The sequence below is a fragment of the Cyanistes caeruleus genome, chromosome 6, assembly GCF_971803275.1.
Source record: "Cyanistes caeruleus chromosome 6, bCyaCae1.hap1.1, whole genome shotgun sequence".
Taxonomy (NCBI): Eukaryota; Metazoa; Chordata; class Aves; order Passeriformes; family Paridae; genus Cyanistes; species Cyanistes caeruleus.
The window spans coordinates 34,366,853-34,393,838 of record NC_141706.1 but is presented as its reverse complement, the minus strand read 5'-3'; the positions used below and the strand labels follow the sequence as shown (position 1 = coordinate 34,393,838).

The window sequence follows — 26,986 nt, the reverse complement described above, 5'->3', positions numbered from 1 at the left end:
GTGCTCTTGTTCTCATTTCCTTAAAACAGTAACTTAATACACTACAGCAATGCTTACAGATCTACTCTGCAAATTACTATTTCTTAAAACTAACTTGTACACCTAAGGAATGTATTTTCTATAGAAACAGCAGTATTTCAAGAACTTGGGTAAGAGTGATTTTAACTCTGAAGGAGGTGATACTCCCTCCATCACCATGACACTCCCATTTTTCTCTCTAAATGCATACATGCAAGGCACAAGGCAAACATTTTAGGTACTTTCTTTAACAGTCCTGTCCTAGATATGGAATCTTGGCATCTTACCACGCTGACAGACTGCACATTTCCCAAATTCAATACTACATTGAGCTCCTTACACTGTATGGCCCTGAGTCTGGGAATAATGGTAGGACTTGCAGGAGGGCTGGAGCAGCTACTGATCAAGCTTTTCCTTTTGTCCATCGTTGGAGAAGCCTGCACAGTGAATTTATGCTGAAAATCTGTTTAGCAAAAGAAAAAAAAAAAAAAAAGCAGAAAGACACAGTTAAAAGTCTCTCTTCTTTTAATACAAGAAAAAAAGAAATAATAATAATTTATGTTAACTTTCAAAGAGCACAACTTACAGGATCTATGTAGAAATTAAGTTTTAGAGGTAATTGCTATTTGCCCATTGTACACACTGAGAAGTCAGAGTGAAGATGTGCATTCAGAGCCCTGAAAATGTATCTTCTGCGTGTATGTGTGAAGCACATACACATACATTGTGTTGACTGACATGCCAAATTACATCCCTGTATGAATCCTCGCACCTTACCTCTCAGTTTCTTAAGCACCACCAAAGATAGGTGTTTGCAGACCTAAACAAAGGCATAAGTAACACACATATAATCATAATTTATTTTCTGAACAGCTAATGTCTCCCTGAAAACAAAGAATATAGTACAAGTCATCATCTCTGATGTAATGATGAGCACTAGGTGATTTTCAAATCCCACACTTCTGTTTTTTTGACAAATTTGAATCTCATAAAGAACATGCAGTAGAAATGCTAAGGATTCAGTGTTTCTGAACATCACCATCTTAGCTCTTAAGAGTGACTTTGCCAACACCTTAGTAATGTTTAACATTTTTTCCAGAAGTCGCTTCTGTGTTAATAGTTCACCTATGAACTAGCAATCTAGGGCTTTAGTCTCACAGCTATCAGTGTATTTTTGGTAATTTTTAGATTCCTACACCAAAAAATCCAGTAGATTATAGTTTCTCCTGCAGCATTATGTAAAATATTCCCTGAGCATGAACCTCCATCATCTTGTACATACATCCTTAAAAAACTGATTATTTTGAGTACTAACATGTTAAACTGCAACACCACATTTTTACAATAAGCCATATATAGCCAATGGCTAACAAACACATAACATTTCAAATTTAATTCTGGCCTTCATCTTGGAACTTTGGGCAATGCTAGCCACAAGATTTAAATTTAAAATTAAAATTTAGTTTATTGATCTCAAAGAGCCACGTTTTTCCTGAAGTACCTCAAATCCTTTCTTATGTCTAGGGGTCTAGTAGTAAGCAACTATCAAACCTACAGGTTTGCTCCCATTTCACTTGGCACAGCCTAACACATCACCAACCTGAAGGCAAGCTGATATGATTGCCATCTTTTAACTTGAGCCGGCTCCTCTTGAACTTCCCCATGCGTTTCTTGACCCGAGGCTTCTCCTGACACAGCTGGTGGATGATGATGTTGAGCTCTCTTTCCAGGATGTCAATCTCACGTTCTGCCAGTTCCTGTTCGCGCCTTCGTAGCAGCTCCTCATGGTTCTTCTGTTCAACAGCAGCACGAGTCAGCTCTTCTTCCCATGTGCGCAGCTCCTGCAGGGAGATAAGAAAGTAGAAACAAAAGCCTACTGTGTGACCTGTGGGTAAAGACTAACATCACCGGCTCTGAAGGCACAACTTCAATGGCTTGTGCCCACAGAACCGAAAACACCACTGGTTAAAGGCTCAGCTGAGAGCCAAAAACAACCCTCAAGGACTTCAATGCTTGCCATTCAAGGCCCCTCGTACCAGAATTAAAATTCAGACATAAGCACTTGTGAGGTCACACCTGAAATCCTGTGTCAAATTCTAGGCTCTCCAGTACAAGACAGACATGGACATACTGGAAAGGGTCCAATGAAGGGCCATGGAGGTGATTAACAGACTGGAGCATCTCTCCTACGAGAAAGGGCTGAGATACATGGGTCTGTTCACCCTAGCACAGATAAGGTTTGGGTGGGGTGAAGGGGGATACTACCAGTGTATATAAAAACCTGAGGGAGGGGTGGAAAAAAGATAAAGCCAGCCTCTCTTCAGCAGCGCCCAGTGACAGAACAAGAGGCAACAGGTACACACTGAAACACAGGGGACACTCTGAACACTTCTTTACTGCATTCTAAGCACTGGCACAGATTGCCCACAGAGGCTGTGGAGTCTCTCTCCTTGGGGATATTCAAAAGCCATCTCGACATGGTCCTGGCAAAAGCACATAAGGCAAACCTTTCGATCTATCCCTTGCTGACAAAACAAATTAACTGAAACTGTCCTTGAAATCCCAAAATCCCACTGTGCTCCTCTCCTCTCACCACAAGGACAAAAGAATTCAGCACTTAGAATAATTCTCTCCAGATAGCCAATTCTAGTGCAGAAGGCAAAAACTGAAGAATTCAAGTTAAACATCAGCTAGATAATCAGACAGATTTTAATTTAGATGGTTTTAATAATGACACTGTTACCCGGCTCATCACCAGGGAGACTTGATACATTTTACTCAAAAAGTGAACAGCATATAAAATTATTTTCCCATTGTTAAAGAGGAATACGGTACTCAGCCTGAAGGCAGTGTAGTTAGTACTGTTTAGCTGTTTGTCTGTTGAAGTTTCTGGTTTTCAAAAACTGTTCCTACACAGTTACGCCATGGGACAATGGTAGGAAGGAAATGCCTATCAGCTAATTTATTTTCCCCAAAAGGTACTAAAATAGGTGAATAGAAATGTTTTAAGTATTTTGTAGAAGTTGACTTCTTTCCTCTGACTCAAAGTCTTCTTTTCCTTCTCTCTGCCTCCTAAACCCAACCTCTGAACCCAGATCAAGACAGCTGCTTATTATGAGTTTACTTTCAGGCAAGAGACTGTGAACTTACAAATATATCATTGCACTAGTGATTTTGGTTCTGCTGCAGTTTTTCTTTCCAACAACAAAAGACAAACTCTGTTAGGACCTTAAATTAGACACAGCAAGCTATGCTTTCTGCAAACATGCTTGAAGAAAACTAAAGTTTTTTCACATCTTCTTTTTGAGGCTCATGGTCACCATTCCTGTTATTCCTGCTAGCATTTTTGTTTCCTGCTATTTGCCCAGATGGACTTCAGTTATAGCAGTTACTGGACCCTTCCCCTGGTAGCACTCATGATTATTATAGTCTGTGCATTTTGGCTGTGATCAAAACCTTGAAAACACAAACCCAGCAGAACCAAAGCTGCAATGTTACTGAACTACCTACCTACTAATGCTGAAACTACCCCTCCCACATTTCCTGTTAATAGTTTTCATCTGGTTTCACAATTAAGATGTGAATAGTGAAACAGTTACCAAATGCAATAAACAACTCATCACAGCAATTTGCACAGAGTATAATGGAAGCTCACAACAATATCAGAAGAAGTAGCAACTCAGGATGTGGATATTTATTTTTCTCATTGTCATGGGGTAGCTTTACCTTTAAGACAGCTTGGAGGGAGAGGAAGTTGAAGCTGCTGGTGGCTGATGGGAGTTTTTCCCTCCTGACCAATTATCGGTCATTTTCAAGAATTGACAGCAGATCTGACCATTAAAAAGTGAATTCAACTTGTAAACACCCCCTTAAGAAGTACAGACAGAATTCTCTTGCCCTCTTTGGTTTCCGGCTTCGGACAAGGTAGCAGGCTCTGTCTCGGCCTCCTCCCCCCCTCTCCAGGCCTACAAGGCCGCGGGGTGGAGGGGGGGGGAGGGAGAAGAGAAGCAGCGCTGGTCAGCCGAGCTTGGTTTTCAGTTTTTGCTGCTAGACTGAAACTTAACACCATGAACTCTTGCAGTTTTCTTAAAGCTTTTAATTCTTTTACTACCTGGATAAACATACAGATCACTCCTTTTCTCAGAAAGACAGAGAGAGAGACAATCAACATAGAGGAGACATCATAGAACCACCAAAAACAGTGAAGAAAAGAGTTAAGTTTAAATAAGAAAGAGAGAATAAGGAGATGCTTTACAGCTGAAATATCTTTCTGTTAAAGCTATGGAGATGGACAATAATAGTATAAAAAGACTCCTTTAATTCATGATAAGAGTATTAGGAGGAATGAGATATTCAAAGTGTAACTTTTGAGCAGAAGAGAGAGAGAGTACTTGTGATACTGTGAGTTGCTGGAATTGAGTTGAGTGAAGATTTTGAAGCTTTGGGGGCAAAGAGAAAACTGTTTTCCAGGAAGGCTCACAGAGACAAATGAAGAAGACTTCTGCCTTTGAATAACTTATCCTTAAAAATAAGATTCCTAAACTCTGTGACCCATACACACCTTGGAGATGTGAAATGGGAGGAGAAGATCTAATGACAGATTTCCGGGCAGCTGGCATTAGAGAAATAGAAAACTATGATGAAAAAATAGTTTTCTCGTGAGAAACTCCGTAAGCTAACAGAAAGAGACTTCTGTTTCTCTGCAAAGACTGATGAAAGACTGTAGCAAGAACTAAGACTGTTTTTAACCACCAGAATCCTAAAGTTATTTGTCTCTATGTTGTCATGTGTATAGAGAAATGGTTAAGATGTGAAAGATAAAGGGGTTTTCTGAAAGTTTATTCTGATATTCTTATTCTTGTAGTTTGTTAATAAACTGTCTTTATTCCTTTTAAGTCTTAAGCCTGTTTTGCTCTTGTTCTAATCCATATCTCACAACAAGAAATAAGTAGGTTTTTTTAGTTACTGGTTTAAAACCACGACACTCATGATTCTACCCTTGTGTGTATCAGAACCTACCATTAATCTGGGGACTTAATACAAGCTCCAGTAAAGCACAGACAAAATTAGCTCTGGGATGCACTAAACAGTGATCCCCATTTGAACTATGAAATGGGAAAATTACAATCCAGACAGCACAATCAAGGAGCATTGCTCTCTACTTACCTTTTCTTTGGCTCTGAGCTGATCAAACATCTCTTGGATCTCTTGTTTCCAGTCTTCCTGCAGGGAGTGGAAGGAATCTTTGGGCATTTCAAAAAAACCAGACTCTTCTATGGCAGTAAGATGGTCTAGGATAGTGGCAAAGGAAGGTCGTGAGTGTGGGTCAGGGTTCCAGCAATCTAGAAGAGAATAAAGACAAACAGCTGTCAAGCATCTCTAAGTATGGAGGTCTGAGAGGATGGGTAGTGCTTTACTGATCCCCAGTGGCTAAGAGTGGCATACACACTACCTGTGTTACCCTCGCCTTCCCACTGCCCATTTGCACTATCGTCAAGTATGGAATTCATGCTTGTACAATATCCAACAGCACTTGAAATCTTGAACTACCTAACTACCTAGGTCTCTAGGTTCTACTGCAATAACATGTCAAGTAAAATACAGATGTATTAATTTTACAGGTTACACCTTAAAGCATTTTTTAAAAAAAAACCAAGTAATTTCCTTAAATATTTTGCTTTAAGATACACATGTGTTCACAGAGTAGAAATACTATGTAAGGCTCTTGCAAATACTTATTTTATAATAAGAGTTAACAGCCATACTGTAGGAAGATATCTATCAAGAGATTTTCCTGATGCCAAATTCTAATACTAAGCTGAGTCATTATGAATCTTTTCTCAGAATGGAAAACCTCTCCTGCAAAGCAAACTGTGTGAAAATGGGAGATTACAGACATCCAATTGTGCATTTGAAGTTCTCCTATTTTTACAGGTTCTTTTTATTATTTGAGAGAAAAGTAATCAGACATTTTTCTTTTGCTTTTAGGAGAAAACACAGATAAACAAGTTTTTTTTAAATTTACAATCTAATGCAATTATTCAGCCAATTACTGAGCTCTAAAAACACAGAAATGAAGGTAGCCATCTTAACACATAAGGCAACTCAATGAGCAACAGTACAAAAGCCAATGTTTTACAGTGATGGGAATTGAGCACAGAAAACAGAAACAGAAAAAAGGATGAAGTAACCCCTCAAGCTACAAACAACCCCCCAAACCATTTTGATTTAACAACACTTTTGAATAGGAAATCTGCACTCATTCAGTCCTATCTCTTCCTTTCCCCTCATTTCTACTCCAGCAGAAAAAAAATCACTTTCTCATTCTGTGTTGTCCTGTACCAGCATTTACATGGGTTCTTGTTCAGCAAGTGTCCTTATTCTCTTCAGTACTGCTGGATGCCTGCATGCCAAAATTCCAGAGCAACCAAATAGAAAAGCTTCATATTCACACGTATTTGTAAGGAATACAGCTTTTCTGTGTGAATGGAAGTAACTAACACGTGGGTCTCTCTCATCATATAGCATTGCTCCACATGGTCACTGGACTTAAAACACACATTACTGCAGCACAAGGAATTATAAAAATGTTCTAAAAGTTTTCTAGACCTTGAAGTCAGAAAAAAGGGAACATTCTTAAAAATATTAGATGATGTCCTAAAAGACATTCATCAAGGCATGATGAAAGTTCATTCATCAGTTTTGTGGACTGAAGTACACCAAAGGGCAGCTGTAATTAAAAATAAAAATCACTTCACAAAACCTGTGCAACAGCCAAGGCTTGGTTCTGCAGTTCCTTTCTTGGATTTTAGCATTACTGAGATTTTGCATTTGGGAGTTGTGCTTTCAAAATTGTGGGTTCCATGCTGGAACACATTTGTGTTTATGGCTTTTCATTTGCTTCTTTTATGAAAGCAGAGAACTGAGGATGTCGAAGAATGCTCTGATGATCCCCTGCTGCTGGCCAATTAGTAGCAATGGGTGTTACAGCTGGATTGTCAGTGCCATAATCCCTGTTTCTTTACCTCAGGTTTTAAGCATGGCAAAGCAAACATGACCCGAAGTAAAACAAAATGCTGCAGCCAGCCAAACGCATGAATGAGTGAACAGGATAACTAGCAGGTGGCCCGTGGCTTTTATTTTCCCAGGCCTAGATCAGCTATTATTTGCACTAATGAGGACATTGTAACATATAACTATTTTCTGTGAAGAGCAAAAGTTCAGCTTTGTTGTCTCAGTGAAGACCACCATGGCAGTAATTCAAAAGTAAAAGCAGCATTAGAGGAAGAAGAGTTCACCCGAGATGGGAAACAGCCTGTTTGAAAAACTGCTTTGGTGAAGGGGCAGAAAGTAATTGGGTTTTTTTGTTCTCATCTTCACTCTGCACAGGGAGAAGCCAAGTATTCCAAAGCCACGAGGGTGCTCACCCCTGTGCTGCTGGGTTCAGGCACTGGCCATATGCCTCTACCTAACTTTCCCAATAGAGGGCATTATTTTGAAACCCTCGCTTACAATTATGAAATCCAGGAAACCATGTAAAAATAAACTACCTGGCATAACACTGAGCTGGTAGTTTCATCACCTCTTTCAGATGTAGTTTCTCACTTTACACTGCCTCCAAGCTACTCTACCTGCAACTCTATTGTTTACTATCCAGTAGGATATTTCTTTTTCAGCAGAATATACAATAAATTTTTACTTTAAATTAACTGAAGCCTAAAGACCAGTGAAAGGCAAAAGCATTCCAAAAGCAGGAAAAAAAATCCATCAGAAACATTTTCTTCATGATTCTTATTCATTTCTTGAGGCTAAAAGTACCACCAGAGGCCACAGAGTATCAGTTCTACGTCAAGACTTATTCTTTGCTCACCAAGACTATAAACCAAGCTCTTTATCTTGTTTTCCTTCCTGCCAGATAGGTACAAAAATGTTTAGCACATATAAACACCTAGAAATCCTTGGGAATAGGGACACTGAAAAAAATACTGAAGGTAAGGAAGTGAGAGAGAGGGCAGGAGAGAGGAAGGCAGAAAGGGAGGGAGGAACAGCTGAAGCTCAGGACACACAAAAGTAGTTTCAATGGCCAGCAGACCACGTCACATGAGTACACTTAACTACCTCACACGATCCTTTTCAGTAACTATGGCAGCTCTGATGACTAACTTCTGTATTTTTTTCACCTCTCTGTAGCCCACCTTGGGTATGAAATACCTCCACAGACAAAGCAGAAAAATCACGTAATTCTGACTGAAAATATGGGTTGTTTTGGAATGTCAAAGCCATATTTAAACCCTCTCCCTCAAATATCAATAGGACGAAGTTTCATTTCAAACCAATCTGCCACTACTATAAGATGTTCGAGCTATGAATTTTAAAACAAGTTAAAGACTTCAAAAAGGATCAAAATATGTGAGGTTTTGGTGTTGGCGAGTTCACACTACTAGAAAACAAGCTAAGTGATGACAGCAATAGCCCCCCTTTTCCTATAAAGCCAGTTGATAAAAAAAATCTCTTTCATTATTCTGGTAGCAGACTGACTGTCACAGTACACTAACAGCCAGGCCTGGCTCCCACAATAACCTGCACCACTGAATGAAGCCACTGGAAAGGTCAGTGCTCTTAGGTAACAAAGACAAAGTGGCCATGCTCAACAGCACTCTTAAAACAGCACAAACCACACTCACACCACAGCTGGCTTACCTTCCATGAGTTTGGCAAAAGGCTCAGGACACGTGGAAGGGATTGGCAGGGCAAGCTTATTCATAGCAACACCGTACGCTACTGCAAGACCATCGATTCCTCGGAATGGTACTTCTCCTGTTAGCAGTTCCCAAAGCAGCACACCATAACTATTGGGAAGAAAACAAAATGGAGAATAGGTGTTCGACTCTAACACAGCCTTTGTTAAGCAACAAGGTACCTGAACCTGGGAGTCTGGTATACTAAAGAAATTGCAGTTTGCAGGACAAGCTTATCATGAATGCCAAGCTGGTGATCTGCCCTATTTTACCTGCTTTTTTTTTTATGAGTATGAAATAAGATGGCATTTTCACCTTTTAGGCAAAAATAATTTTCTCTCTGAAACTGGAAACAATCTGAAAACCATAGATCTTCTAATTTAGTTTCAAACCAGGACCTCTCAAAACACCCAAAAATATGAAGAAGGCTTGTATGGTGGCTTGCAATTTCTAAAAGCAAAAAATACTTCTTCAGAATTAAGTTGTCATCTTCAGATGTTCTACAAAACACTACCTATGAAGTTATGGAAATAGTTCCAGGACTGTTATCCCCCAAGTATATGATGAAAAACACAACCTCAGGGTATTTTTTTCTGCTTCTGGGAAACCCCAGAGAGAAACTGCTTCTTCATACTTGGTGACCCGACAGTTTTTTCTTCCATTGTTCTTACTCTTTTGTGAACCCATTTACCACCCATTGTGTTCTGCAGTAGCAAACTCCACAAATTGAATGATGAATTGACAAAAAATACGTCTGTGTATGTGTTTTGAGCTTGTCACTTGGTAATTTCATTGGCTTCCCTGTAGTTCTTTCAGTACAGGAAAATGTGACATATGTTCCCGATTAGCTCCTTCCATGCTGCCCATGATTTCACAGGCTCCCATACATCCTGCCTAAATCATCATCTTTCCAGACCCCCAAATGCTAATCTAGCTAAATTCTAATCTAGTTACTATCCTGAACAGAAGCCATTTCATATCTTTCACTGACCTTGACATCTTCTGTTGTCTGCTCATACCAGCAAAATCACAAAGTTTTAAAGATGTGGGAAGAGGCATAAATGGTATTGCGTGTTTTGTTTCTTTCCTATTAAATTTTCATTTGCCAGTTGCCTTTCTTACTCTTTACAAAATACAAAAATGAAATAAGTTATCCATAGTAGCTCCAATGTGTTTTTACTGAATCGCAATAGTAAAATTTAGAGCCCATAAACTGTACATATGAAATTCTCCTATAGGTACTACTTTGTATTTATTACCAGTACCATCTATTTTAGCATTTATTATAGTAAAACGTTTCCTCATCTCTCTGCAGTAGATTAATTTTTCTTATCCTGAATAAATTTGTATCATCAACCATGCTACCTAACCATTTATTTTTTCCAAATCACTTATGACTGTGTTGAACAAAGAATTCCCCACCAAGAAAAATTATTTATTCCTTTAGTAATTAAGAATTGATTAAATGATGGGGAAAAGACTTGCCCTCTTTTCCCACATCAATTTACTTCATTTAAAAGCTTATGATGACCAATTTTGCTTTAAGTCTATAAATCCAAACATAGCATAAGCAATCTCATCACTTATCCATATATTCCGTGTCTCCTTCAAGCATTTTCACTTTTTACAAGGTATTACATTTTCTTCTATAAAAGTTGACTCTTCCCCAGATATGCTCACAGTTCTACCAGCTCCCTGCTCTTTAGTGCTGCTTTTACCATTGAGAAGAACTCTAGATCATACTTGCTAATCCTCAGGAAGCTCTTTTAAGACCTGCCACCACGTCTGCTGCCTTCCATTTCTCTGGTACTACACCAGCTTTAAGCAACAGATTACACAGCACAGCTGTTAACTCAGCTGATTTTCATGTTCTTGTAGAAATCTTGGATATTACTGTAAATCTCAGGAATAATTACTGCTCATTTCATCAGTCAGTTTTAACACCTCTGTGAATTTTACTTCAGGAAGATACGTCCTCCAGGTTTGACTCCCTTAAAGAGAAATTTTCAGCTTTAAAATGCCTCTTTTCTGGCAGACACAAGTCACTGAGTTTTTTTTCCTGGTAAAACCTTATCTTCTCTGCATTCCCATATTTTGCTCACCTCTGGGCTGTTATGCTCTCCTGCAGGGTTCTCACCTGTGCTGTGTTTGAAAGCAAGGGATTTGGTTTTATGCTTTTAGAAGACTCTCCTCAGAACCCTTTTATCTCTTCATTTTATGTTCAACTAGACAGAGCTCATGTCAATACATAATCTTCCTCATTTGGATACAGACTTTTTAAAAAGATGTCTTTCAGTAGTCTTTTCTACACTGTCTTCTTTGTTCTTTTAAAGGATTTCCCATACATTCACTCAGAGCTTTAAAAGTGTCCTTGAAAGATATCTGTGTTGAGTGTTCCCCTTCTGCTGTTTTCACACAAAATTCCCATTGTTGACAATAATCTTGAGATTACACTACTGTAATGGACTAATTTTTCTTAACTGTGCTTGCAAAGATATAAAATCTAAGTATACATATATTTGGACCATGTCCTACTGTACAACCTTGAAGGCCTCCTGAGCACACCTGAAGACCAAATGAAAAACTGCTTCTCTTCCTACAAGCTCCTTAAATAGCTGCTCCATGGAAAAGTCTGAAGCTAAAATATCAAGTTTTTCTTGTTTCAAAACAACAATTTCCCTATCCATTTGGGGTACATTATCACAAACTCTGGCAATCTCCCTTCCACCCTATCACATCTTTAACACTCACTGTTGAAGTTGCTGCTGCTACCTTAGTTGGACACCCTTAACAGCACTTTCCCTACTTATATAAAGGATTTTAATCACTAAAGATCCAACCTTTGCTGCTAACATAGCTGTTTTACTTCACTAAGCAGATGATAGTATTTTTTGACCTACATGATCTTTTGCTTTTTTCTTATGTAATTCACACTCTTGGTATTATAAATTATTACTTCTTACTGTCTCAAGACCATTATTTGAAAGAAATATAGAGTCTAGGGAGTTCCCATTTTCTTTTTGGCCTTCAAGGATTTATAGAACACTTGAAAAAATGAAAACTGAACTGAATGTATATTTAGACTGTCTAAATCTGACTGATCATTCATGGTACTCTTCTGTTTGGATTTAACTGTTGATAGTAAAAGGTAGTAAAATCTACCAAAGAGCTGTATTATTACTTTAAAACTAGTATTGGATAAAGCACTACTGATGTGCTCAAAGCACTTCTTCTGCAGGGTAATTTTTAAAGGAAAAAGGAATAGACAGATTGGCATTTCTTGTAATGTGACACTAGAAGTGTATATTGCAGGAAAGGTCACTTTGCTTCTGACAAAACTCAACGCCACTAATACTTACAGTTCATTACTGAGAATACTGCTTCCACAGAACTAGGGAATACTGTTTTGTGGCACTTGAACAATAATCCCAAGTGAATAAACACCAAGAGAGGTGCTGAACAGAGTGTTTTCCTATTAACTCTCAAGCAGAAGATTGGGAAGTACAAAGGAAAAAGCTAGATCAGAAGACTTCACAAAAAAAGGCATAGAAAGAAAGAAACAAGGGCCTCTAGTCATTCTCAGTGGGGAAAAAGAAAAAGTGATCGAGTTCATTTATTTTTCCAGCACCTAGTAGTAATTTTTGGACTTTAATTACGAAATGAACCATGTGACACAACCCATGCATCCAAGTCAACTGACACTTGTGTGAATAATTAACCATCTTTCAGTGATCCAGTAATCCCTTAAGCCATTTAACATCAGGTTCAATCCTACTCGCTGGATTTTCAGGGCAAGGGAGGCTGGAGGTCTGCAGGATTTCACATGTGATTTTGCCACCTCCCTCATTAGTCTGTCAGCTTTTTAAAAACAAGTCTTTTATTCTCACTGGTACTGTTCCATAGTATTTGTACCATAGACTTCTCTTATCCATTTCCCCAGGCTCAACACTTTCCATAAGGAAGGAATTATCAGCCCAACAAAGAGATCCCAGTTCCAACAGAAACTAAAACATGACTTTCATTAAGAAAAAAACCCCGAACTTAATTACATTTTTACATCTATTAACAGCTGGCATTTTGCATGTTAATGAATTGACAGTTCCAGAGATGACCATTTCTTCCCATTTCACAACAATCAGTAGCATGTGCTTCTCCCAGGGGAGTTTCTCCTAATATTGCCAGTCAGCACTGATCTGTCAGGTACTGAAGTCTTGCCAGTGCTTCATTACACACAGAAAACTACAGAAGCCTACAAGTGGTCAGCTGTGGATGGAAGTGCTTGACCAACACTAGATTAAAACTATTTATTCTAATGACTGAAGTTTCTAGACCCAGCACTGAATGCCTGAAACTTTCTCATCTGCTAATCTGATTGTTTTAGCTGGTATTCCATTCCTAAATGGAAATTAAATTCCCAATTATTTCACTGGTCTCAAAACACATATAGCTTAAAAAAATCCAAATTGAGGACCATAGAGAACTCAGATGAAGGTTGTATGATGCATTTATATTCCACATACCAATAGTACTGACAATATGACTGTTTTTTAAGCAGCACAAGTAAAAAATACAAGTGTGCCGCAAACAAGAAATATATTTAAACTGCCAAATGACAGAAAAATTTTATTTATATGCCTGCTAACATTAGCGTACAGTACCAGATGAGCTGCAATACCCATGCTTCAACTTTATCCCTGTAAATCCAAAGCAAATACAAACACATAACAGATTTACAGGAATGGACTTATTTAAATAAAACTGTAGTTTCATTGTCCTCTGTGCAGTATAAGCACAAGGCTTCTACTGTACATCTACAGCCTGTGGGTACAGCACAGCAAAATTCACAGCAACAAGTTTTCACTAGCAAGATTTACTAAGTACTGGTACTATGAACAAGCTTCACAGTGGCCCAGACCCTGGTGATAAATACTGTGTGTGGCCATTCCTCACTCTTTTTAAGTTCTTTGCCAACCCTACTCTAGAGTAAACAGATGGAGCTTTTTAAATGGACCTTGAAACATGTTTTGAAAAGATGAAGCAGTCAGTTACGATAAGACTGACTCAGGAAATTTCAGTCCTAGCACTCATCTTCTTCACCCTGCTTGTGCAGTGAAAATGCAAGCAGAACAAGATCCTTGTTCAAAGGCTGGGCAACAGTTCAGCCAGCAGTATGATTCTAATAAGCTTTAAAGAAAAGGTGTTGAAATAAAAGGGCTTGTGAATATTAGAGACAATTCTGTTGATGCTGCATAGTCCAACTGGAAGGTTGTCAGGCAAAAAAAAAAACCCTTTGACTCCAGTGATTAACCAAGTGGTTGAACTGGACAAGAGGTGGGGCAAGTCTAATAGGATAAAAAACTTCATCCTGTTAAGAATTTCAGGTTGCATCTTTGGGTGGGGACAGGATTTATTACACAAGTCCATGACTGCTTTTGTAAAATCTAGGGCTTACAATCATTGACAGACTAGTAGTGATTGCACTGGCAAGCATTTGTCCTCTGCACACATGTTCTTTTCAGCTTGTTTAACTATGAATATAGGTTTTAGCCACAAAAAAGAAAAGGATTATTCAGAGACAATACAGAAGTTCTCTTAATGGTGATAACTCTGTTTAAGGGAGAGTACTGTGAGGAACTCAACTTATTTTCAAGGGAAGACTGGTAACTTTAACAACAGAAAGTGATGAAGGAATCTTAAAAGCAGAAATAAAGTATTCTGAAAAATGAACAAATAATTTCAGTTAGTTACAGTCCTTAAGTGATTCACAGTCCTTAAATCAATGACCAAATTGGTACTTTTGCACAAGTATTGAGGCACTTGTGTTATCTTCATGAAAATCACCAACCAATTGAATAATTCTTAACTTCTTAAAACAAATTCATACTGGTACAGAACATTTACTGATCTGTTCATAGAATGCCTGGATTAGTAAAGTAACAATTTCAGGATAACTGCTCCCCCTTTCCCTCAGGTTACCCTTAAAGATCCTTCCTGGCACTGTTTCAGAGAACAGCAAGTTTAGGTTTGAGCTTGACAAGCTGTGTACAAACCAGTACCATCACCACGTGCACAGAAAAGGTGCATAGCTTTAAGATTTTAATTTCTGACAGACTTCACTCCAAATAAAAGCCTAGTTCTTGCTCAATTTGTCTCAGATTAGCTGCTACATTTAATTACACAGTCAGAATTTTATCCATGCTATTAGAGTGCAAAATACAAGTTCACAGACTTGTCACAAGGCAATACATTATCTACATTATCTATTCAGCAAAACTGGACAAGGAAAATGAAATTTCCCACACCAAACAGCTGCCATAAAAGCTAGACAAGTCTACCTGCTGGGCTATTTCTTTATCCTGACAGGTTTTACAGAATGCACTCACTTGTGGAGAAGCATTAGTGGCCAGTGACAGAATCTTACTGCTAAGACAAAGATCCTGACATTTCAACACCTTTTTCACCACAAAGAAACCAAAATTCTCTCTATTTCATTTGTTTCAGATGCTCAGTACTAATTCTAAGTCATCCAGCATCCAGAAAAGTCACCATCCTGGAGCCATTTACTGAATTCTGTATTTACCAATCCACTTAACAGTGGTATTCAAACTCAATTTCTGGAAGTATACAGGCCAACCCCTACACTCCTCCCCACATAATTAGCTCATTCACAAAAATTCCAGTGCATGAATGAAAAAGACAATATACACATGCAAGTTACTATTTATGGATTACATACTAAGATGGACCCAGATAAGAGATTATCCTATGTAAAAGGCTAGAAGGATGGAAATAATTAATGAAATAATTAATGAAATTATTATAAAAGCAAAAAACATAGTATTCAGATTGAAACAGCAAGGGGAATTCAATTAAGTGTGTTTGTGTACACATATATTAGTGACAGATTACTAACAAAACAAAATATTTCAGCATTATCTTGTACGTAAAACAGCAAAAAAATAAAGTACTTCTCAGATTGTATTATGGCCTTTGATTATGTCAGTTAATAGCCAAATAAGCACAAAAAGGTTGGTTTAGATAAAGCAGAGGAGATTTGGATTATAAATCCCAAAATAATCTGAATGAAAATTTATAGAACAATGAAAATTTGAAGGCATGCAGTAACTGGTCCACCACTTACTTTCTACAGCAACGAGGCAAGTCTGACAGACGGAAAGCTGGTGGATAAAGTTTTCTTAAGACCTGAATTTTAATATTCGGTTCACTATTACTCATTCTTATATATAAAAGAAACTTCCTGGCAGGTCTAGTTACTCCTTAGTTTCCAATCACTTAATGCCAAATCAATACCTCCAAACATCGCTGCCTTTGGAGAACATGGAAGAGCGGATGACCTCAGGAGCCATCCAGGCATATGTCCCAGCTGCGCTCATTTTGGTAGTTTTATGCCATTCCCTGGCCAAGCCGAAATCCGTGATCTTCAACATCTTGTTGCTCAGATCTCCATTTTCCACCTTTTCGAGTATCAGTACTGGAGAAAAGTGGGGGAGGAAGGGGAATAAAAGGTATGCAGAGTAAAGCTAGTATTTATGCAAAAAAGATTTTCCTGGAGATCCCCCAAATTTTAAGATTTTCCCTGGCTTTTTGTTATTCAAACATACCATCCTATTATATATATTATTTCGGGCTGATCCCTTCATCTGACAGCTGAACAGTTCTCTAACAAATAACTTCAAATTTAACCAAAGTACCGAGCCCCAGAGAAGAAATACATAATAACATCATTATTTAATATAGTGTCTAGTGTCATTCTGTATAATGCTCTGCTAAGAGGAAGTGAACCACTGTAACTTCTAGAAATCCAGATAAGGGAAGACATTTCCTAATTAATCCTCTCTCAGCAAGCCAGTAATAGCAGCTTTTTCTTGAACTGCTTAGAAGACTTTTTTGTAAATCCAGATACACACATAGGCTGGATATACCCTTCATGTAAATATGTTAGGAGTAGAAGCTCTATGCACAATTTTTTAAAGTTACTATTGAAAAAATATCTTTTTGATCAGTAATAACATGCCAAATTCCAGAATGCATATAGACCCCCACAGACTCCCTCATCCATCATTATTAAACTACTTTTTTCTGCTCTGTTTCAGTGGCAAAGGAGTCCCAAGAACTTTAAAAGAACCAAAATACCCAAGAACTTTAAAAACACCTTGAGGCAAAACTCAAGAATGCTGTGATGTAAGACATATTCTTCTGTAGCTGGGGAGTTGTACTGTTACACCACCAAGTGTAAACCAGAACCCACAAGTATACATCCTGCTTTAGCAGCATCTAATTATCCTCTCTCTTTATATTAGTGCAAAGTGACACCATGAGTTGAACCAGCAATGCAACATAAAACTACAGAATATGAGGGCACTAGACTTCCAGAACTAATGGAACCATAAGCCCCTGGACCGATTTTAACCCACTTTGTAACGCACCACAAAGAAAAAAAATATTTGTATTACTATTAAAAGAAAACTATATTTGTATTGCTATTATTCCAAAGACTTCACATCAAAAATCACCAAGCCAGTTACATACCATCATTATGCAGCTACTCTGTTTTTAATGTCATTACAGACACTACAGACAGAGGGTCTTACAAAAACATTCTTCTTTTTCTATGGATGCATCAATTGCAAAAAAACCAAACCAAACCCCAACCAGACAAAAAAAAAACCCCACAACCTCCGTAATCAAACAATCATGGATTATAATAAAATGTATAAAAGGCAAATGTGCTGCAAAAATTACAGAAAATAATCTTCAGGACAATTTTCAGCAGTCCATTAAAAGACTCAAGTGTCAGCCTCAAGCTAACACAGCTTTTTTTATTTGAGTCAGGGAGAATCATTCCTTCTAATAACTAAAATGGGGGTTCCCACTAAATAAAACCCAAAAGTGTTATTTGAACCCTTCCACATTATAAGCAACACACATTTACAATGTTAAAATACTGCTTTTAGTTCAATAATAAAGAAATTGTTCATTCTTTGAAAATTTTAAAAAAAATCATTTACCCTTTTACAGGGCTTCAGAATTCACAAAATACTACTTCAAAGATTTTTGTGGGACAGCTCAAGGTGGGAAGAAATTAGACCAATGGTTAAGCTCCCGGTTCTTGTTTCTTTTGCAAAATTTTTAACATGACCAAATGCCTCATTTTCCTGATCACAGAGAAAAGAGATTGAGGCCTAGAGTTACTGTTCTCTTCATTTTGGCAAAAGCATATGCATTTTTAGAGCAATACTTCAGTGCACAACAGACGCACCACAAGAAACCAAGGTACAGAAGGTTCCTTCCTTTGGGCCTCTTCAAATAAGTCTAACTTATTTACTTCTTTCTAGCGGATGAACAAGTGCTAAAAGGAATTGCTCACAAGTCACTCATTGATTGCAAAGTGAAAAGCTTCTTAGAATGTATATAGTGTTTCTTTTTCTAGCTTGTACCCATTCTGCCTAAAGAACTGGCAGAATAACAAAATGTAATTTGAAATCTAAATGTAGTAATTTAGAGATGTACAGTGTTGTTGTAAAGGTAAAGTAAAACTTTGAGACAAGAAAGTATGAGTTTAGGGGATTTTGGGTTGGGTTTTTTTTGCTTCCCTCCATAACAAATGAGGAACATTATGATTTGATTGTTCCACAATGAGGAAGAAACAAATTTATTGTTCACATATCATATTCTGTCTGAATGAGCTCAATAGCAGGACAGAGCACCATGTATCACAGCTGATACATACTTTGTACATACCTTCCTGGTAAGAGGCTATTTAAATCTAATTACCATGATTTGTGTTCAGTTCTAACAAAATAATTAGTACTTACATAGATCTTTTGTATCCAGAACTTGTTCTTTTGTCAGATGCAGGGTAGTAAGAAAAATTATCGTGACAAAAGACCACTGAGAAGGACAACAAAAGAGACTGAGTTATTGCAAGTCTTTGACTCTTTAGTTACAACCTTGGCTCCTTTTCTATTTCTTTGTAATAACTGCTTGGGATAGTAATCTTACAATCCAAATTTCTGAAAATTAATTTTAAAAATTGTATCTCTTTCCAGCATCTGTTTCAGTTCTCTTTATCATATTATTCAGTATCAACGGCCTCACTTGTAACTGCCAAGAGTCACCCTTGTCCATCTGTCAGATTTTCAAACCAAAAACCTTACTCTCCCCTCTTGTTTTTACCTGAATTTCAATGAAGAACTTGTAAATAGGTGAAATATTAATTAATTTCAATCTCCTCCTCAAAAAAAAAAATCTTTTAAGCAGAACACACGGAAGGTTGCTAGGACACTGCAAAAGCATTTTGCTTATGCTAATCAACATGGTTTCACTTGCTTCTGAGTTTCACCTACAATTATTACACCTTGTTTAATACTCTCAGTGTAAGTTCTCTTCTGCAAGTACTACTTCTGCACTTGTATTAGTCCATGACAAACAAACAGGCAACATGTTCTCTACAGTTAGAGAGTTAATGAGAGAGTTAACTTCTCCCTCTTTTAAATTTCGATCACTCAGGACTGAGGTAACAAGAGCCAGATGATCAATATTTGGCCTAACTACATTGAGTTTGCATGGCCAGGTTTTGGTAGTAGGAGGGTGGAAGATGCTAGAAGCTTTTCCCATGTCCAGCACAGCTGGATGTGCCACTGGCCAAGGGTGAGCCAATCAGAAGTGACGGTAACACCCTTGTGACAACATATTTCAAAAGAATAATTAAAAAACCAAATAGTTATTGTGCAGATGTAACTGCATCAAGAGAAGAGTGGAGTGAGAATATGTGAGAGGAACAACTGACACCAATGTCAGTGCAGAAGGAAGGGGAGGAAGTGCTCCAGGCACCAGAGCTGAGCTTTCTCTGCAATCTGTGGAGGACCACATGGATGCAGAGATTCACCTGTATCACATGGAGGAGACCCATTCCAGAAGAGGTGGATGCCTGAGGAGGCTGTGACCCTGTGGGAGGCTCACACTGGAACAGGCTCCTGACATGGACCTGCAGACCTGTGCGAAGGTTTTCTGGCAAGACTTGTGACTGCTTGAGGGACCCACGCTGTGCTTGAAGGACTGCAGCCTGTGAGGGAAAAGTGCAGGAAGAGTGACCCATGTTGCAGGAGTTTCGTTGACTGTGGGATAGACTCAGGCTGGAGAAGTCCATGTCTCCTGTGGGAGGGACCCCACACCAGAGCAGTGGAAATACTCCTCTCCCTGAGCAGCAGCAGGAACCATGTGTGATGAACTGAGCATAACCCTAATTCCCTGTCTCCCTGTGCTGGTGGGGAGAGGAAATAAAGCTGGGGAGAAGGGAAGATGTGTTTTTTTTAAGGTCTTTTACTTCTCATTATCCTGCTCTGACTTTTTACTACTAAATTAAGTTGATATTTCTAATTCAAGTCTGTTTTTGTCTGTGATGGTATTTGATGAGTGATCTCTCCTGGTCCTTGCCGCAACTGATGAACCATATGTTATATTTTCTCTCCCCAGTGCAGGTACAGAGGGGACTGACAGAGGGGCTTGGTGGGTGCCTGGAATCCAGCCAGGCTGAACCTACCAAACACTACCAAAACAAGTTCAGGCACAGATACAGAGTACCAAAGCAGAGCCAATATACCAAGGAAGTAAATACCAATCTTGTCTGCTGATGTTAAAGCTCTGTGAGTGATACAGGATGATACAGAGGTTTAAAATAGGTAGAAAATTTAATAGAAAGTCTTTCATATTCCTAGTCTTCAAAAGAGAGACTGTTTGGCAGCAAAGACACTGGACCTAGTCTGCAAGCAACCAGGGAAGAACAAGTGCCAAACCAGCAGGAACATGAAGAATGTGTGTCAGCTTGTTAGGGGCGGATCAGCCTTTCCCGGTTTCAGCAAGGCTCATGCAAGAAATCTCTTCCTGTGTGCGTGCACAGAGCCAGCCAAATTGTAGATGAAGGTCTGCTATGCACTACTGCTCCTCTTTTTCCTCTGTAGCACAGGCTAAAAGCTGATCTTAAGTAGCATGGTAAAAACCAACCAGCAGTGTGCAAAGGGGACTGGTACCAAATCAGGTATTAAGAGCACATTCAAACAGCTTTCACCATCCAAATGCTGCAGCAAAACAACTTAACATAGGAAATCATCACATTCTTTGAAAGTGCAAGTGCAAAGGAAAGCAGGGTGGCTTAAGGCAACACTAAAATAGTTAGCAATCTCCAGTGAAGTGTACCATGCATGCGTGTCCTTACAGGAGTAATAATCCATTAGTGCTCATGTATGTTTTCATGCAATCCTGAAAGATTTGGAACTTGTCCTATGGAAAATAACCATCTGACAATGAGAAATTAATTACAGCTCACAGAAATTCTGTCCAGCAAGACAGGATTAATGAAACTTTATTACCACATGGACTTTCAAGAGTCATTACTGACCCTTGATTTGACCTCACTGTTTTATTCCTTGAGAGCCAGGCAGACTGCAAGTACTGAAAGACAACAGTCAATCAAGACATGTTAAAAAGCTGAGATATAAAGGTAGAAATTAAATACTGGGCCTCCTCTTATCTAGGTTATGATGAGACAGTCCTTTTTCTGTGAAATGAAAATATTTCCATTAAATATGGGCTTCTTCCATATTCTTCAAGAATATCTTTGGTGCAATACAAGAAGCATCAAGGTATTTCGCTATCAGACTCTTGTGAAAAATTTCCTAATTTGTGATTGTTATATTTTCAGTACTTTTTGATAGATGTTTCCATCTGTGTGATGCTTTGTCTTCTGCTCTGGCCAAAACAAGTTGCAGTAGCAAAGAGGAAAGGCAACACTGCATGGAATAGCAGTTTCAGTCTGTACAAAGAGTGACAGAGCATTAACTCTGTACCATTTAAAGATGGTTTCTTACTTAGTATGGAAATGGATGAACAGATAATGTACCCAGGATCCTCTTATGCTTGTCTGTGATTTGAGCTAGCAGCTTTTCTAGCAGAGTTGAAAGCAATGGAAACCAACTTCTTGAGGTCAGGTGAAGCCAATTTACCTTCCCCAGTATTAGCACCATTCTGCATGTACATTAATAGCTAGCAGGCTTTCTACAGATTCCAACGTCAATCTTAATGGAACTCATTAAACCTGTGGAAGCACCCAGATCCCAGTGATAACAGATCTCATAGGTTTTGATTCTCAGTTTCATGAGCCACAGTTGTTTATCAGTGGTTTCAAGAAGAATGAGAGTTTATTTTCTAGAGCCAGGGCCAACTTAGATGCTTTTGTTGCTTAAACAAAGATTTTTACTGAAAACAAACATCAAAGGAACAGATCCACCAAAGTACGACTGACACAGTATTATCTGACACTGAGTCAGCTCTTCCTCCTGTTCCACCGAATTCCAAGTTATTATGCTTTACTAGAAAGACCAAAAACATCTGCCTTAGTATTCAAAGCAATACAAAAACCATATTGGTTAAGATTTCTAAAATGCCATCATATCCTTCAGCCTTCATGTAGTTCCTACTGCTGAATCTTCAATTCTGTCTCACCATCACAAGTTACTATGAAGATAGATGTCTTTCAGAAGGAGAAATCACTGCAGTGAAAATACTGACAACTGAAGCTCCAAAACTAAGTTACTTGTTACTAAGGACGTCGTGTACGGTACCAAAACAATTGGTTAGTTCTAAGTAGCAAAACAGAAGATCAAATGATTAAATGAATTCGGAAGGAATACAAACTGATCATACAATAATTAACAGTTTAAATGCTAGCCAAGTTACAACTCTGCCATAAATTAGTCAATAAAACTACAGAAGGGTTGCCCTGGAGTAAGGAAACATTTCTATGGAGATGAAATTCTGTCTTGCATGTTTGCAACAGATGCACACCTGCCACAGCCTCACATGTTCAAAAGGTGAATGAATGTCTTCTCCTTCCCATTCTCCCCCCTCTATTGCCATGGATCATTACAATGAAAGCTGGCTTACATGAAACCAAGCCACAGCATTTCAGAAGGCAGTCTTCCCAGGCTCCAAACAGTCAGAGAAAAGACAAAGCCCCTACGGAAGGGGATTCCAAGAGTAAGTCTAATATACATGTCTGAATTACCCTCCACAGGAGCCTGTCATGACTAGAGGCACACCTGTGCTAAGTGCTTACTCAAGCCACGTAAATCTCTGTGGTCTGGTATAAACAACCTATTTCAATTATAGAAGTTCCCCTACACACAAGATGGTAAGAGAGACATCTGGTGAAAACCAATTTACTTATCGTTCCAAGATTCCCTCAGTGTCTAAACATCTTTAAAATTAAGTTGTCAGAAATATATTGTTCTATTAGTATGACAGCTAATGTAAACCAAACTGGTACTACTATAAAATAAGTCTGAAGTATAACTGTCCCTTTGCCCACAAAGGCAGCTGAAGACCATCTCTCATTGCATCTTGCACCATTCACCTTAATAATCATCAAAGCTGAAAAGTCAATGGTGACCATCACTGACAAACACCCAAAGCCTTAATGCAAAAGTAGTCATTTCCAGATATTATACAGCTGTGTTTCCACTACTCATGTATCTATCAGAAAGCCATAGAAGCAGATATACCAATACACCAAAACAAGATAAATATAGGGGGATAAAGATGCAAAACCTCTGAGGGACAAAGTTATATATATACATCCTTCGATCTACTCATACCTGTATTTTAAAACACCCTAAAAGATTGGGTAAACAACATCTAATATGTATCACTTCTACTTCTTAGCCACTGCCTTGGGAACTCTGCTGAACAAATTTTGTTTTGAGAATATTTTGAACTTTGATATAGTGTTGCAATGCAAATAACTTATTGTTGATAAACTCTTCATCCTGCCTAACCCAACTTAATTGTATTACAATGCTTTTCCTCCTTCCAATGATGCTAGAAACTCTAAATTTGAATCTCTTTCCTTCTGCCAGAATATACATTTCTATCCCTTTCCTTCAATTTTCTTCTTCTTGAACCCATCTACTCTCCTCCTAAACATGCTCCTCTATCCTACACAAACAAAAAAACCACCTGCAGCAAATCTTTCAATCCGATCATTAAAACAAATATAATGGATCTTTACTTAAGTTTCAAGTTGGTCGCTACAAAACTTCAGTCATGAACTTCCTATTTTTAATCCAATGCTACAGTACCTCCAGTATGCACAAAAATGATAGTTGAAAGAGGTAGATTGCTTTCACCAAAGGAAATTTTTCACAAGGTAAATTAAGAAAAAAAAATTGGCAACAAAATTAACAGCTGCTGTTTTAATTCTCTGTTCTGCTCACATTACACCAGCAGAATGAGAAAATTTATTATAACCTCCTTTCACAAACAGATGCTCCCCCTGGAAGACAGTAACACTGTCAGATTTTTGCTTGTTTCTTTTGGAATGATTGTTTTAGTTTTCAGATATGCTTCTGAACAGTTTGGACAACATTTTTAGCACCCAGTGGGGCAATGCAATGGGGAACAGCAAGTAAGGAAAAATAATCACTTTAACATATTTTGATCCAGTTGCTAGCAATGTGGGAACTGACAATGGTTGAACAAGAGATTTTTAGGCTTCAGGCACTAGCTTGAGCCTGTGAGAAAGTTGAGTACACAACTTTCTCACTCTGGCCTGGGAAATCATAAGGAGGAATCCAAACAGTCCTTAGAGAAGGAAAACAACCTTTGCAGGTGTTGTTTGTTGCCTTGTTGTTTTCTTGCAAGAAACAGTCGAGGGGTGTTGTTCCCAACAATCAATGTCCAATGATGGTGATGCATTAGTTTGATGACCAATGAAAGTTTTATCTCTTTGGACCTTCTCAGAACTGTCTATAAAAGATCTGGAAGAATAAAACTTGCTCTCTTTTGCAACCAAGGCTATAGAGTCTGTGTCGTCACTGCACCATTCCTAATACAGTGCAACACTAACATCATCAAAGAACTGGTAGAAAATGGCTTCTCAGCTGTCAACATTAAGTGTCAAGGCAGCAAAACATGGTCAAAATTGCCTTTTTCTGGTTTCTGAGCCTAGAGAAAGGATTAGGTTAATCTGCATAGTTTAGTGCTGAACAGAATACTCCTTTGCTTTGCTTGTATTACAAGCTGACTCATCACTTCAGAAGTAGGACAACATTCGGGAAGGAACTACTACAGTGTGATCTTCCACAGCAAAAATATTCCACTTTTATCTATCAAAGTAGGAGAAAGGGGCTGCTGTCTACTGCACAAAATAGTATGAATGGCCAGGTATACCAAAAGCTGGCTTCAGCTTTTTTTACTATTCTGCTGTTGTATTCCCAGTTTATTTGACACACAGCATACCAAGAAAATAAAGAAGTTCCTGACTTAAAAGGCAAAGGGTGGTAACAACCATACCAAGGAAATTAGGATTACCCTGCAATACCACTACAAGAGCTAACCACCAAACTGCCTACTGTCCCTGTACTTCATGACAACAGCTGTATCAACAACTTCATGCTCTATTTCCTAGTCCAGAGAATGTGTGTGTGTATTAAGAAATGTGAAAAAAATTGAAAAAATTCTGTCTCTTGTATAGTCCAGCTCACAGTTCACACCAAGTCAATTATCTGTGCGTAATGCTACTCAGTAAACCTGGCACACAAGAATAGAAAGCTATTAGCTAATGAATGTCAGGCTTGATGGAAATGGTCACAATAATGAGGTGAAGGAGAAATACAAAAACAAGTAAGAGCAGGACCGTGTGTAATGAAAACTGAAAGCATACAGAAAGATGTAATATGTAAGGAAGAAGGTTAGAAGACAAGGAAACCTACTGTGGGGGAAAAGAGGTGGATTTGTCATCTGAGGTATACCAGGATATAATTCTAACTTGATGGATGATTGCTGACTTCATACTCAACTTCCATATCACTTCTCCTGAGAGGAGACAATATGGTCAGATTTTAGTGCCAGAGTAACTACTATTCTTTTATTGAAATACAACAGTTCTAGGCAGACCATGAAAAAAATTACTACCTAGTGATAAAGCAGCATTAACTCATGTATTTTACTATTATATTTGTAAGCTTTATCAATTTTTCATAGAGACATGTACCATTTAATAGTGTTTCTTGCATGCTAGGGTGGTTATCAGTGCTTTGAAATAGGTTGGGAGAACAAGGTATCAGAAGCTCTTTTGCCACAAATGTAAGAAAAAACTGACTATAAAGATACTTCAAGCAAGCCTGAGCTGAAAGGGAGCTCCTGCACCTGGAGACAAAGCCAGTGGTGGATGTCCCAGGTCCTCACCTGACTGCTGGCTACCAAACAGACATAGCACCTGGATGATGTAAAGTTGAGAAGGCCTGAAACCCTCAAGGGTGCTGGAAATACCCAAACACCTGTAAGAGTCAGCGTACTTGAGTAGTTCTGTTTCAGTCTCCACTAACATTAGCATTTCTGTGGGTCAAATGCTTTGCCACCCAACATTGCAGAAAGCAGTCACATCAAAACAAGAGGAAAATCTCCAGCAAAAGCACTCAGCCTGTAAATGTATCCCCACCAATCTCACATCCATTCCCAGGAGCCACTACCCATTACTTTGTGTAGTGCTTTTGTCTCCTTAGGGCCACATCAGCTGCTGACATAGGCCAAGAGCTAGATGGCAGCAACAGCAATGGGTGGGAGTGACAACAGGAAGGACTATAAATAAGATAAATGTCATTGTTATTTTACTTGCAGTAGAAACATTAAATTCTTATATTTAAATCATTAACTAGCTGCATGGACTCGGTGAAGTCCCATTTTATCTGGACTCTGAATAAGATTTCTGCTTTACTTCCAATGCTTCACCACATCTGTTGTCATTTTGTTAAGATTGAAGAGAGGTGAAAAGACCATTAGTTATGACCTCAAAGGCTGAAAAATGGCAAGGGAAGTCAAACTCACATGAAATTACATTATTTTGCCTGACTTATCTCTCCCAGAATAACACCACACTTTTTTGACACAGTTGGGTGTTTTTGCAAATCATTCCAGAGCAACTGAAGCACCAATGGACAACAGCCTAGTACCAGATGTTTTTTCCCACAAGCTTTTGCTCATCTGCTACTGTACAATCACTGTTTTCAACATCACTAAGGCCAACTGGAAACCATAAAGGAGGGAATGCTTACTCTATCATAGCTGGAATGTGAAAGACCACTGGCTGGATGGAGTACTATTGTGGGTGGGAATATTGGACACATTTTATTTCTTCCTCCATCATGTAAACAGAA

The 26,986-nt window shown here is 38.5% G+C and overlaps 1 protein-coding gene across 4 annotated transcripts in view; it reads right to left on the bottom strand.

Annotated features, from left to right (window-relative positions):
• The window catches only part of MAP3K9 (mitogen-activated protein kinase kinase kinase 9), a 57,784-nt gene that overhangs the window by 13,102 nt on the left and 17,696 nt on the right, over positions 1-26,986 (bottom strand). For all 4 annotated transcript variants that reach the window (XM_086895122.1, XM_086895123.1, XM_086895121.1 and 1 more), the window contains exons 3-7: positions 16,068-16,248; positions 8,719-8,867; positions 5,185-5,360; positions 1,619-1,859; positions 359-481 (exon numbers count right to left, since the gene is read on the bottom strand). In XM_086895122.1, the coding sequence (XP_086751248.1) occupies positions 359-481; positions 1,619-1,859; positions 5,185-5,360; positions 8,719-8,867; positions 16,068-16,248 (870 nt within the window). The remainder of the gene's footprint in view (positions 1-358; positions 482-1,618; positions 1,860-5,184; positions 5,361-8,718; positions 8,868-16,067; positions 16,249-26,986) is intronic.